We start from the raw sequence: 14,524 nt of genomic DNA on the forward strand, positions 1-14,524 counted from the left end.
TATTGAAATTTGGATCTTTCTGATGTTATTATTACAATTTTTACAATCTTAGTATCAGGCAGACCATGCCATAGGCAGCACCGCGCTGTGCCAAGTGCTGTAAAAAAGGAGAGCGGGAGCACAGCCCTTGCTGAAGGAAAGCACAGCCTACGGCCGGCCCTGCGACTGCTCTGTCCCGGCAAAAGACCCGCTCCTTCCCCGCGCCATGGTACGCTTTGGGGTCAAAACTGCACCTCGCAGCAGTGAGGTTCGCAGCACGAGTTTGTGCTATGTTTAAACACGTCTCCTTCTTTATTGATCTTCATTTCGTGGGCTGAAGATGGTGAGCGTTCGCTGCACTGGTAGCAGCAGCGTCTCCTACCTGCTGCCGTCACGCAGAGGTGGTCTCGGATAACAGAGCGTGACGGGGGGGAAACGCTGCTGGGGCAAGTTAGGGTCATCTTCAAAAAGGGGGATGCAAATAGATGCAATTTTTCAGCTCGCTAGCTAAGCAAACAAGTCATTCTAAGTCAAACACCTCGCTTTGTTTAACCAAAAAGCTGTGTTTTCCGTTGGGCGTAAAAGGTTATCGCTAAAGAAAAAAAATTAAAAAAAAAAAATCAGAGAAAGAGAGAGGAAAGAAAAACACGCTGCTGAAAAGCATATAGCAAATTCCTGTCAAATTTGTCAAGTCGATGAAAAAATGAAAGCACGGAGTTCATCAGCTCCGTTGGCCGTGCCCGTGCTGCCGCCTGCAGGCACCCGCTCCTGCCCAGCCACGCGCTGCCTGCGCGCTGCCGGCTCCCTCCTCCAGCAGCCAAGCACTTGGGGACCTTCCACATTTCATACCACACTTGGGATGCTCTTTGCCATGCGAAAGCTTGCTAGATTTCTGGGCAAGGGTCTCCACACCTGGTGGGATGGAGAGAAGATCTTGCCGCAACACCAGACCCTGCGTTTTACCGTGCAGCTGGGACCAAAGGTGCCCAGGCGCCAGGGAAAGCCCCTCGAAACAGACCCCTGCCCTCCACTACCCCAACAGCTTCACCCCGCTACAGCGTCCTGCACTGCCTGCTTAAACCAGCAGAGAGGTGTATTTAGGAAAAGCAGGGATCCCAGCACCGAAATCCCGCTGTCTGGCGTGACTGAGCTCTGCCTGCCACGAGAGGCAATGCTGCCTGCACTTGGCTGCATCGCTGCCCGAAGCTGAGCCTCTGCCCGCTCCGTGCCGAGATGGAGACACACCTGGCACATGGAGTGTGCGTGCGATGCTGGAAAATGCTGACAGATATTTGGGATTGACCGCGGGAGTAGCAGGAACAGCAGCTCATCCATCCCTTAGTGCAGCCAGCCCCCGGGCCACAAAACCCCGTCCACAAGCTGGACAAGGTCCATTTCAATCGGTTTCTGATCCCGCTGCTCAGACCTGACCTCCTCACTTTGTAGAAACCTCCTCCCCCTTCCCCGCTAGTCTCTGTGCTCATTTGTACTTTGCCAACCAGTTGCCATACGTCTTCTCCGTCCCGAACTGCTTCCAGCCCCACAGCGCCCGCTGGAAGGGCAGGCGGGTGGGTGAGCAGCCAGGCTTCCACCTGCAACCCTAAAACTCGCAGCCCGAGCACCCCGGTGGTGGGGTTCGCCCCCCCAGCCAGCGCTGCCTCCCCACCCCTGCCAGGCTTAGGGTGCTCCGTCACCCACCGCCTCACAGTCGCTCCCCTTCTTGACAGAAGTCCACCCCCTGCCCGCCCCAAACTGAAATTTCTGCAGAAAATGCTTAAAGGGCATTTTCCACCAGAAATCTGTTCCAGCAGAAGCCCACCTGCCAGCTCAGCCCGCTGCCTCCCCGTGCCGGGCTGGGTCCCTGTGGGACCCGCTCTCCGTCCATGCCCCCAAGGGCCACCCCGGGGTGGCCAAGGCACGTCCCGCAGAAAGAGACCGGTGGCTTTTTTTGGCACATGCCATCAGCAGCACAGACTCCTCTGAGCAGCCCAACGTCCTGGCCACGTCCCCGTCTGCGGAGTAGCTGCCTCCACATGCAGCCGCCAGTGACGCCATGCCACACCGCGGCTCTTCCAGCCCAGCCAGACCCCCGTGCCGCTCCGCACGCAAAGCCCCCGGCCGCTCAAACCCAGACCGCCCCTCCGCCACGCTTTCTACCGCCCCCAAGACAAGCCCTGGCCACAACTTGAGGGCCAGTTTTTCAGGATGTGGCCTCTCCCTGCCAAAAACCTGGCAATACAAACCCAGTCACTATTCGAGGACTTTGCCTTTTTGAAGGGAACAGTCGCTGGGGGAACGGAAATCTCTGTTGACCCACTGGAGAGGAGCCAAAGCCAGCAACCACAGTGCCCAGCCTGCGGTCTGCCCGGCACGTGGCTCCGTCTCCCCAGGGCTGGGTGCCCATGTTTGCTTTGGGTCCAAGCAGACCTTTCCACCTCCCCTCCACGTTCTGGAGCGAAAATCCCGAGCCCCTCACCTGCCTGGAGGGGCAGGAGGGAAGGCAGGGCTCCCCACCTCGGCAGCTGCCACTCGGTCTCTCCTCTCTCAAAGTGCTCCCACTCCTTCGTTAGCTATGCGGCAGAGCTGGAGAGCACAGTACGTTTCCTTGCCTTTCTGGAAAAGCCAACAGATGACATGTTTTCACCAACACCTCCATAAAGGGCCAGAAATAAAACAGTCTTTCAAACCCAGCTGAAGAAAAGAAAATCCAGCTGCACAGAAGGGGGCCGGGGGAATTTCTCCCCTGCCTTCGGAGCTGTGGGAACACGGCTCCGGTGCCAGGGAGCCCTGGGTGCAGCGGGAGAGCGAGCGCTGCGCCCCACTGGCCTCTGCCCCACCGGCCTCCGCCCGGCCTCTGACGGGAGGCTGGGTACCAGTCCGGCCTCGCATCCTGGAGGGAAGGCGCCTGGGAAGCAGGACTTCTGCGAAAGAAAGTTCTGTGTGGTTCGTTGAAGCTCTCCTTTAAGGACGAATAAAACCAAAAAGAAAATACAAAAAAAAAAAAAACTTTTGACCATTTTTCATTAGTATTTTCAATAACTTGGTCTTCTTGAAAATATTTCTGATGGCTCTCTAGGCCAGAGAGGATCCCGGCTCTTCTCCGCACTCCCGGATCACACCTGAGCGTGTCCTCGTGCGAGGCTGGGGTCACCCGCACCACCACCTCCCCACCCCTGGGCACCGCCACGTGCCCAGCACGGACCAACGCTCCCCTCAGCCTCCCCTCACCCTGGGGGGACTGGCTGGGGTCACCCCTCGCCGAAGCAGAGACGGGGCAGGTAGGGCCGGAGCCCCCCCGCCGGGATCACAGGCGTTGTAGCTGTCTCTGTTCGGATGCGCTCGGCCGAGCCTGCCCTCCCAAGCAAGAAGGAGCCAGCCCAGAGCAGCGAGACCTCGACAGCCGCACAGCCGCACGCTCTCCCTGGGGGATAAAGGGCCCGTCAGAGCGGCCATGAGCACAGCGGGACGCCTCAGACCTGACCCCATCCCACTGAAGCGAACCCCGTGGATGTTGCAGCTTCTCCTGCTGCCGGCCCAGCCGCCCTGCGGGATGCTGGAGACCAGGCTTCTCCGGGATGCTGGAGACCAGGCTTCTCCGGGAGGAGCCAGCCAAAGCTGGTGGGACGACAGGGAAGGATCCAGTCCTTGTTATTGGTGTCATCAGTCTGGTACCCCCTGGGGCCCAAAGTGGTGTCTGACCTTTGCAGCGTGGGCAGGTAGGTGGCATTTTACACCCCATGGTCTGGGTCTTAACTCATCCTGTGAATAACCGTGAACAGCTCGGCAGCCCCCTGCAGAGACCGTAACCGCCCAGAGCTGCCTGGTTACCCAGCGTGGGCAGAAACCTCCTTCCCCGGCTCAGCACCGGGCTCAGCCTTCGCGAGACAATCCCCAGCTCTTCTGCAAGCTGCCTGCCTTGCCTGCCAGAGAGCTCTCCCTGCCTCCTGCTCCCTGCCGGCACCCGCACCACGGGACGCCGGTCACTGGCACCCGACGGAGAGAGTCACGTCTTCCATCTGATCTCCCCATGCAGGGGACAAGAGGCTTTACAAGAATACAGCTTATGTCTCATGAGATGTTCACAGGTCATGGGGGAAGCAGTATCTTCTAGGAGCTCAAAATCCACGTGGCAAAAGCCTTTAGAGACGGGATAATCCTGTTTCCTGCCACAAACCGAGAACGGAGGAGTTCCAGGACAGAGGAAACCGGGATGGGGGACAAGTGCTTTCCCCGCGGATGGTCCCTGGGACAGTCAGAGCAGGAGCCTCTGCTAAGCCCAGTGCTGCCCGGCTGCCTGCAGCCTCCTCCGGCCCTGTCTCCTGCCACCTGGCACATCCCGGAGGCGGACGCGGCGAGATGGCACTGCCACTCTGCACCTCCCCTGGGGACGCGCCCGCGCGGGATGGCTCCTGCCCGCCACCCGTCACTGGGGTGGTCAGACCCACACCAGCCCCCCCGATCCATGCCGGCCCTGCAGAGAGCTGCAGCAGCCTGCCCTGCGAGCGCTACGACGTGCTCCAGCTCTCCATCGGGGCTGGGAAACAGCAAGGAAATGTGAAGAACGATGGTTATCTTCACCGTGGCAGCGCGGAAGGGCTGATGTCCCTCTGTGCCCCCCAAGTGCACAACCACGCCGCAGGGACAGCCTTGCCCCAGCAGCCTCTGAGCACCCAGCGGGAGGGCAGCACACGCCTCGGAGAGAGGCGCAGGCAGTGGAGTCTCCAGATCGGTGGAAGAAGGTTGCAAAGCTCTAGTCAGATAAAAGGACCATCCGAGATTCCCACCAAGACCTGTACGGGCCCAGGTACCATTACAGGCATGGAAAGAACAGCAGGAAAAGAACATTCACCGTCACAGGGACAGCACAATACAAACAACATGCTTTTTCACACGGCATAGCTAAACGGAGGAACTTTCCGCCACCCCTTCCCAGGATGCTGCGGATGCTGAAATTTTACATGATTCTCAAAGCAGTCTGTAACGGGAAAAGCTATTTAATACCAATAGCCCCCGGAGCCCCAGCCAGTGCTTGCCAGAGGGCAGGAGCGTGCTTGGAGGAGGCTCAAAGCCTTGTCCAGCCTTGCCAGGAGCCTGCTCCTGACCAGCCAGACACCGGGCACCGCACTGCCCGGACGCACCGTAGCCGGCACCGCTGTCGGCACGGCACACGCCAGCAGCAAGAGGCAACCAGGCAACCCCGTGTGCGGGGTTTGTACCTGGGTCGCACACCTACCTACGACGGTGAGCACATCCTTCTCGATGTCAGCCCTGATGTATATCCGTCCCCGACGCTCAGTGTGGTCCGTCCCGCACAGACTGGGGACGTTCATCACGCAGCGCTTGTGCACGTTCATCATACAGGCTGTGGGGTGGAGAGAAAGAAAGGGACGCTCAGCACTCCTGTCACCTCTGCCAGAGCCCATGGGATGTTCAGAGGGGATGGGGGGAAGAACTTGTCCTCCTCTTAAATGGGGATGTTTGTGAGGGGTTCTGGGACAAACATGCAGCAAATGGACCTTCAAACACAGCCTTCAAGGCCCTGGAGAGCTCTGCAGGGACACCGGGACCCGCCGCCACCAGCAGTTCTGGGTCTGGCCTGCAGAGACTACAGGGCTTTTAGCCCTTCCTCTAATTACTCGAGTTTTGCCGATTTATCAAACTTCTCTTCCATCACACCCACGGTGCAACGCTGGGTATTCAGCCCGATTCACCAGGAGCTGACAAGGGGCATTAAAAATTACTTGCATATGTGTATACATATATACATGTATAAAGATGTATGTGTATATAAAATACATAAAAATGTATGTATATATAAAATACATAAAAATATAGATATATAAAAATTTATATTTTAAATTTGTATTTTAAATTCATTTCCACTTGGTAACATTTTAAAGGTGATAATGAATACACTGTTCCCACAACAGTCAGCAAGCTTCTATATTTATGAGAAAGGCAGCACATGGTGAGCAGCAGAGGATGCTGCTCCCCGCAGACGGCGTAAGCGTGTAAGCAGCCGCTGTATATTCACCGTCCTTTTAAACAGGAACGTACAAGATTAACTTGGAAAACAACTGATCTCTCTCTCCATCCCGCCCCTCCTCTTTCACCCCCCATTTTCTCCTCTCTGTACGATAATTCCCCCAGCTTGCAGACCCAGGCGCGCTGGAGAGGCTGTGTCACTGCAGCAGCCACCGCCACCGCCACAGGGTGTCAGTCGGAGCCAGCGCTGCGAGAGCTGGCGGGTGACGCTGCCGGGGGATGCGGGTGACGCTGCCGGGGGGATGCGGGCAGGATCCCCTCCAGCCAGACGCCTTGCCCTCCCCTCTCCCTGCAGCAGTCACGGGGGCTCCCCACGAGAGGTGAGAAGGTGCCCACTCGTGCCCAGCCCCTCGGATGCCAGCAGCGTGCTCTGCACCGGTGGCAGAGGGGACAAGCTCTTGGCCGCAGCGCAGGCGGGCTGGGAGCCCGTGCCCAGGACCTCGGGGTGCCAGAGTGCCCCGCTGGGTGCCAGAGCCCCCCGCTGCTGCAACCGCAGCCACCCCTTACGTCACTTACTGTCACATTTCATTCCCTGGTGAATGAGCCCGTACAGCAACGACCCGCAGTGGTCACAGAAGGTGGGGCTGGAGTACGTGTGGATTTTAAATTTGTGTTTGCTCCGGGGATCCTAGGAGGAAAAGAAAAGATGAAGATTATACACTTGCATCAAATATTGGCAAGGCACCGCCGCTCTCCGCATTTCGCATGCCAGCTGGCTTCGGAGGTGCTGTTAATGGACTTCAGTCAACTGCCACCAACTGATGTGGACCTTTTCCAACAGTCGCCAAGATCCAGCTTTATTACTCTTTATATGTGTTGCCATAACAATGAAAAAGCAATGCGTTGGCTCGTCCGGGGATTTATTGTTTTTCAATAACTTGGTCTTAGCACAGAAAACACCAGGTGAAATTGGTACGTCAGAACCAACATAAGGGCTGGACGCTGCTCAACTTCCACGTCAACCCAGTGGGGTAAAGCAGAAAAAGCCACCCATGATTCCACCTATATTCAGACTACCCAGTAAACATCTTTGTGCTCTGGTGCCAGCCCCTCCCCAGCACACTCCTAGGGAACCAAGCTGCTCAGGCTGTACTTTAGTATCCTGAGCTTTCTTAAAACCAACGGCAGACCCTTCTGCAACAGCAGAGCACGCAGAGCCAGGAGAGCCCAGTTTATCCCGGACACTGTTTGCAGTCTCGCACAGGCACCTTGCAAACAGGGCTCCTGGACTCCAACAAGGGTCTACGGAAGTTAAAGCCAAACAAGTTCAGATGAGAAGTTCTCAACAGGGAGATAAGATCAACCACCGGCACAAATGACTGAGGGGGACCAAGGATTTGCTATTTCTTGGTATCTTCCATGCAAGACAAGACAATTCCGGAAGCCCCGATGAAACCTCGGTTATTCAGCCCAACGCAATGTTAAGACAACACAAAGTTCCGCAGGAGACGGGACTAAGGAACAGAATGTCTCCTGCTGGCCCCCAAAGCAGCACGGACAGCGTTGGTTGAAGCTGCTGTGGTGACTGGAGAAGCTGGGGCAGCAAACGCAGAGCCCAGCAGCAGCTGCCTGCTCCTCCCTGCCCCGCGGCGGGCGCTGGAGAAACGTCACCGCCGGGAGCACGCGGGGCCCAAGGCGGATGCTGGGGTGGGCAGTGCCGTTGCTGCACGGAGAGCCCCGAGCAGCACGGCTTTGCAGAGGAGGGTGCTGGGGCAGCCGGCCCGGGCGCTCAGCACGCTCAGTAGCAGCAGGCGCACGGGCGAGGGAGAAGACTACGGCAAGTAGCAGCTGGCTTAATTTCATCTCGGGTTAATTGTTTAAGGGTTAGGGATGAGGCATAGCTCCTGGCTCGGCCATTTGAGCTGACTGGCTTTTTAATGGCCTGGAAAGGTGCCCGGGCATTAGGAAAGACACCTTTTCAGGGCACTGTAAGCTAAGTAAATAAATAAAGAGTGGAGTCAGAATCGAGCTATAACATTGCTGCCAATACATTACCTTCCCCTGAAATTAATTTTCCTACCGCTATTGCATCGAAGCTTTCAGTTGCATTAATCACTAATCTTGTACATTATTTCACAGCATCCCAGGTAACTTTAGTGATACCAGAAAGGCGGACAAGGACCGGAGCTTCATTCAATTCAATCTGTTAAGCGGAAGGGATTAGGTACACGCTTCAGCAAATGTATCATACTTGAAACTGAAAATAGCTCACATTTAACCCTACGCAAACCACTTCTAGACACAGAGCGCAGCATGCCTCTGTCTGCTGGCTCCTCTGTCAGCTGTGTCGCAGGAAGCCTGGGAGGACGAGGGCTCCCCAAGAACCTGTCTTCTGCTACCAAAAAGGCAGTTCATGAAGCGACCCCGGGCATCTGAAAGCCTTTTGCATTCCCCAGAGACGTGAGAGCACAGGAAACTTAAACCTGGATTTTAGGCTAGAAGAGGAGGCAGGGGGAGGCAGCGGGTGCTTGAGCCGGGCCGCGATGGCACGCAGGGTAACACCGGGCACTGCTCCCCAGAGCGCAAACGGACACCACGCCAAACCCAAACATCTCTTACAGAGGCTTACAGGGTTAGTCAGACCCCTCCACCGGACACCTTGTAAGCCCCTGAAAACTTACCCTGCTTGATTTTATAACCTGAGCTCTGTAGAGCAGCTCAGGACCATCTTCATGGGCAGCTCTGCCTGTGCAACACGCTCTTTAATCGGCATGAACCAACTCACTGCATCTCCCAGGGACCGGCCCTGGCAGCTGAACGCCTGCGGGCACGGGGGCAGCGCCCACGAGCCCACCAGCACATGTGCAGGAACGGCGTCGGCTGCCTCCCTGGAGATGAGGCACTCAAGAAAATGAAAAGCTTCCTTTTGCCACCGTCCCAGGAGAAAGGAGGTCTCTGGCCGGGCACTCGGACACTGACCCACGCATCCTGCAGAGCCCCCCGGGCACAGCGCCCATGCCCCCCGCCGCACCACGCTGCAGCAGAGAGCAACCCCGGGGATGCTCGGGCATTCACCTCGAATGCTGTGTTCAGTTGTGGGCCCGTCACTCCAAGAAGGACATTGAGGAGCTGGAGCGTGTCCAGAGAAGGGCGACGGAGCTGGTGAGGAGTCTGGAGCACAAGTCTGATGAGGAGGGGCTGAGGGAGCTGGGGGTGTTCAGTCTGGAGAAGAGGGGGCTGAGGGGAGACCTCATCGCTCTCTACAACTGTCTGAAAGGGGGTTGTGGGGAGGTGGGTGTTGGTCTCTTCTCCCAAGTGACAAGTGATGGGACAAGAGCAAATGGCCTCAAGTTGCACCAGGGGAGGTTCAGGCTGGATATCAGGAAAAATGTCTTTGCAGAGAGAGCAGTGAAGCACTGGCAGAGGCTGCCCAGGGAGGTGGTGGAGTCACCATCCCTGGAGGTGTTCAAGGAACGTGTGGACGTGGCACTGCGGGACATGGTTTAGTGGCCATGGGGGGGTTGGGTTGGTGGTTGGACTTGATGATCTTACAGGTCTTTTCCAACCTTAATGATTCTGTGATTCTGTGATCGGCCCACCATCGCCAACCCTCCGTGGGCAGCAGGACGAGGGCAGTGACAGCAGGGCACGGGGGCAGCTCTAGCAGAAGCCACGTGGCAGTCAAACCCCGGCGTGCGACACGGGGAGGAATCGCCCCCGAGTGCTCCAGTTTCTGTGTTCCCTTCTAGAAACAGATATTCCTGTTTAGGCAAATGAAAGCTTTAGTCATTCATAAAAAACACAAGCTTAATGCAAAACGAGACAATTTCCACTTCATGCGAAGGATTTTAAATTCCCAGTGGGAGTTCAAAAAAAGCCAGAGCTAGAAAAGCAAAGCACGCACCAAGCAGTGCTGCGGCGGCAAGGGCGTGCTGGCACAGGAACGGCCGCAGGCTTCCAAACCGCTCCCTCAGCGTCCCAGCCCTGCGAGCAGGGACCCTCCGCTCGGGGGGAGCCGGATCCCTGACGGGGGAATGTCAGGCTTCACCTTCTGCTCCTAACCCCGAGGGGTTGTTTTGGGGAGACCCGGCACCCCGAGGGCCAGAGCCCAAAGGGCGCGAGGGTGACGGAGGTCCGCGGGGGAGGCAGAGCCGCTTCTCTGGCTGCCGGGGCATGGCGGGGAGGGGGGCGGTGTTTCACCTTGACCGGTGCTTTAGAAGGTGCCAGAAACTGGAAATGCTGGATATCGTTTTTGAACAAGGCTGAAGTCGTTTTACAAAGAGACTATTTTTGTACCACAGAGACAGGGATGACAAGATCACTGCGTGTGCAGATGCTGAGAGACTTAAAACAAGAATGGTTAAAAAGAAGTTTGCCAAGAAAAGAAAAGGCGCTCTTCCTCCATCCTCCCAGCGCAGAGCTGTCCCTGAAGAACAGGGCAGAAAAAGCTTTGGAGCAGAATTGGAAAATGCCATTAGGAGTGTTCTACTGCACTGGGAGGCTCTGACCTTTCTAATCAGTGCTGCCGCAGATCTGTCAGCCTCCGAGCGGAGGGACGTGTGCGTGTTCTGAGGACGTGAGCCCAAACGAGGGGTCGGAACGAGAGCCAGGCGAGGAGAGGAGCAGCTGTTGACTTTGACCTGGTGCCCTGCAAGCACCGACCCCCATCAGAGGCGGCCGGCTTCTGCTTCTCAACTCGACAGCAGGTTTCTGGTCTGAAACGAGCCAGTGCACAATTGCATCCCTGACTTCCCGCATCCCTGACTTGCAGAGCAAACCTCGCAGCCCCTGGCTGCCCCCAGAACCGCACACATCTCCGGCTGCTCCTACCCCAGTCAGCCCAGCACGGGCAGAGGCAGTTGCGTGCTGCCGACAGCAGCCCGAGCTCTCCTGCTCTCCCAGGAACGCAAGACATTTGATTCATAACTGAGTAATCAACGCGTGGCCTTCGAGGCACCCCGAGCACAGCACAGCCAGACCCATATTCAGGCTCAGCAATCACCCGTGCCTTTCTTCACGGTCATACCCACCACCGAGCTCGCTGAATGACCGCATCGATGTCACGCACGCTTCCCTGCTGAACCCTGACGGAGATGCAGGGGCTACCGCTTATCAGTTACGTGCAGGCAGGCAGCTGGTGGCATTGATCGGACTGACGATTTATTCACCGCTCCTAGTAGGCAGGAATCCGTCTGCTCTTCTGTGGCAGCAGAAGATGTGTCAGGATGGCACCGGGCAGAGGCTCATCAGGCAGTGGCGAGCCGAGGCGCGAGCGCAGAGCGGGGCGGCAGGGCAGCGCAGCGCCGACCGGCAAGCAAGGGCGCTTTGCTTCAGCTGTTTCTCATGCAAAGCCTGTGTCCTGGCAAGGGCAGCAGCTCGCTGTCATGCCCAGAGTTGCAAACACCACGCTGGATGCTGCCTGGCCTTTTATTTACTTCTGCACTAAATTCAGCTTTGCCTGGGGCAGGGGGAGCACGGGCATCGCCTCTCCCTGGGGCAGGGAGGAGGTGGGAGGCAGAGGGAGGACCAGACCCTTCCTCAGGCCCACCCGTCTGAGCCGTAAAACGTTTTTAAAACATGTCCAGCTCACTTGGGTTCATCTCTAAAGTAAGTCACACACAAAGGGCACTTAGGTTTCTGCTGCGTCCCCAGCTCCCGCCGCTCTCCCGCAGCACCGCACCGCTTGTCCTCCAGCAGAGTCCGGCCGCCCCGCTCGCCCTGGCGAAGCTGGCAGCCCAGACCTACACCGATGGCTGATGCTATTTTAATCCTTTGTACCGTCAAAATTTCCTGGACTCTACAGAACAGGATGGACTTGATGACCTTATAGGTTTCTTCCAACCTTAATGATTCTGTGTGAACAGCCACCGAGGTTTGATTCAATCTTACGCCCCCCTGCTTTCCCCACCTCACTGCAGAGAAAGCTTTAAATTATCTCTTCCAAAGAAGAATTAACACAGCTCATGCAAAGAGACTATTTTAAAGTGAATTTCATAGTAATTTAAGCAGCATGATAGCAGAGCAAATACAACACAGGGACAGCTTACTGTCTGTACCTAACGAAACCCCGACGCTGGACGTAAAACCAAAACCCTTGCATTTTGTTCCCACACTTCCCCTGGGGAAAATTCCCCGCCCAGTTCATATGGAATAACTCACAGCAGAGAGACAGAAGTGGCCTAACAGTGACTCTAAAGGTGACATTGGAGAGAAAAGCCTGTCGTTGCTTCCAGGGACATGAATAAAACAGCTCCAGCAGCAGCCTCTGATTGTGCGAGTTCTTACTGAAGCCAGGAGATGGCGGGGGAAGAGGAACTGAAGACAACCGTGGCCACCAAAGACAGGGACCCCCTGCTTTTCGCGAGGACAGGCTCTCGGCAGCGCTCGCCCTGTTCGGGACCCGCAGCCGGGAGCTGCTGCCCTGGGGATGCACCTCCTGCATCTTCCCACCCGCTTGCACGGGGCTGGAGAAACGCCTTTGGCGAGAAATAGCGCCGAGTCCCAGCAAAAACCAAGCGAGGAAGTTAAGGAACAAGTGAACAAGAGCGACGGGTCTTTGTTTCAATGAAAAGAGCCATGACAAACCATAGAGACTCCACTGAAAGGAGGTTACGCACAGGAGGAAAACACGGGTCCTGTTTGAGGCAAGACGGCAAAGGTTTGGGCGATCTTTTCTATCGCTATCGCAACTCCGTGGAAGTCAGCATGCCACATTCCAAAGACGATTGACACTGCTGCTCCAGGAAGCGACACCAGAACTATTTTTCTATCGTTTACAGTAGTACAGCCACAGAACACCTTGCACAGCGCAGGCCCTGAGGGCACGGCAGCGCAGGCAGCTCCTCTGCCCGGATCTTGGCTGTGGAAGGGCAAGCGGTCCCCGGGCATGGCCAGCAACGCACCAGCAGCTAACACGTCTGCGGGCACGAGCATCGCAGCTTGGGCCGCTTCCATGTCAAACACACGGCCGCAGCTCAAACCTGCCCTTGACAGCTTTCCTTGACAGCTTCCAGCAAGTTAATGCGTTTTTATTGACAAAAGATCTCATCTGCTAGTCAGGCAACTGCAGAGCGATATGGATGACAGTTACTCTTTTCGTGCTGCTGCCAACACTGAATAAAATACACTCTCTTACCAAGCAGCAAAAAAGAGCCAAATTCAGCTTTTTTCCCTGAGCAGCGGTAGCATCTCAACATCATTTAGAAACGTTTGTTATCTTTCACATGCCTTCAGAGTCATTTTATTACAGCGTACGCTCTCCGTGAGAACAGGGCTCCCACAGCGCTTTCCCTGCACTCCGCAGCCTCCGGGCTGCCCGGAACAGTGCGGACCCCCTGGAAGAGCTCCCGCCTGCAGGACGCTTCCCTTCTACACCCCCCCACCGGTGCCACCACCCACCTCACTGCCCTCCCGATAGCCCCGCTCCGCACAAACCCAGCTCAGACCCAGCCACCAGCTCTCGGCAGCCACGGGCAGGGCACGGACCCAACCACCCTCTCCAATCCACTCCTTCAACGGAGAGGCTGCCACCATAACGGGCGTAACTAGACACACACACGCCCAGAAAACAAGAGAAGAGCTTTTCAATTACAGGGCTGAAGACATGTGCAGGCTGGCAGGAGAAAGAGCCGGGCTCCGGCAGAGCCAGGGAAGCACCAGAAGGTGCTGGGAGGGAGCACGGCAGATACATCTTCATCCCACGGGAACCGTCACCGGCTGCCTGGGCTGGCAGCGCCGGCAGGAGCAGCGAGCATGTGCCCTCGCGCAAGGGGCAGATGGCACACCACGAGAGCTGGAGAAGTTAATTAGCAAGACAAAAGGAAGCAGCAAGTTGCAGCGAGGCTGTGAAGATCTGCTTGTGCACCGGACCAGGGGCATCCCAGAGCTACGTGAGGTGCGAGGAGAGATCGGGGTCCTGCTCTCTAAGGCAGGACCTGGGCAAGAGGGTGCTTGGAGCCTTCAGGAAGGTCCTGGCTCAACGGGCACGTCTGGAGCATGGGAAGGCAGCTGCGTGTCCCACCTCCACCCTCTGCCAGGCAGAGCCTGCTGATAACCCCATGGCTACCCCGTGCAAAGGGACTGCCCCGCAGCAGGCGACCCTTCCCACCGGAGATAATCCCGGACGGGAGAAACTTGAGGCAGCTGCTAATTTCCAGGTAGTACAAATGGCATCTTCATTAGTTCTGCCGCTGAAGTCTCACTGCTAGTCGTTGCCAGCCCACGTTTGCCCAAACGCTCTAGAGAAGAAGCCAGATTTGGGAAAGTGGAGCGACCCTCTTTGCACCCTGCTACAAGCGTCAGCTTGGGATCTGCTGATGCTGTGCGTGATGGGGTAACGACCACGTAGCGATGCTGCGAGGACAGCTTCTAACCCTGGTTAACACCTGTATGACCCTGTGAAGTTTCTCTCTTGTTTGAAAAGAGGGTGGCAGCAATGTTCTCATCATACAAACGCTCAACTCTGGAGCTTTTCAAGAAAGGAGGAGCCCAAGAGAAAGGTGAAAAGATTCCGCCTCAGCAAACAAAGCGTGGAAGGACCAAAGGTGCCGTGGTGACAGCA

The 14,524-nt window shown here is 56.6% G+C and overlaps 1 protein-coding gene across 2 annotated transcripts in view; it reads right to left on the minus strand.

The window, feature by feature from the left end:
- The window catches only part of PRKCB (protein kinase C beta), a 133,271-nt gene that overhangs the window by 59,111 nt on the left and 59,636 nt on the right, over nucleotides 1-14,524 (minus strand). For both annotated transcript variants that reach the window (XM_059826663.1, XM_059826662.1), the window contains exons 4-5: nucleotides 6,541-6,652; nucleotides 5,213-5,341 (exon numbers count right to left, since the gene is read on the minus strand). In XM_059826663.1, the coding sequence (XP_059682646.1) occupies nucleotides 5,213-5,341; nucleotides 6,541-6,652 (241 nt within the window). The remainder of the gene's footprint in view (nucleotides 1-5,212; nucleotides 5,342-6,540; nucleotides 6,653-14,524) is intronic.

The sequence above is a fragment of the Gavia stellata genome, chromosome 18, assembly GCF_030936135.1.
Source record: "Gavia stellata isolate bGavSte3 chromosome 18, bGavSte3.hap2, whole genome shotgun sequence".
NCBI lineage: Eukaryota > Metazoa > Chordata > Aves > Gaviiformes > Gaviidae > Gavia > Gavia stellata.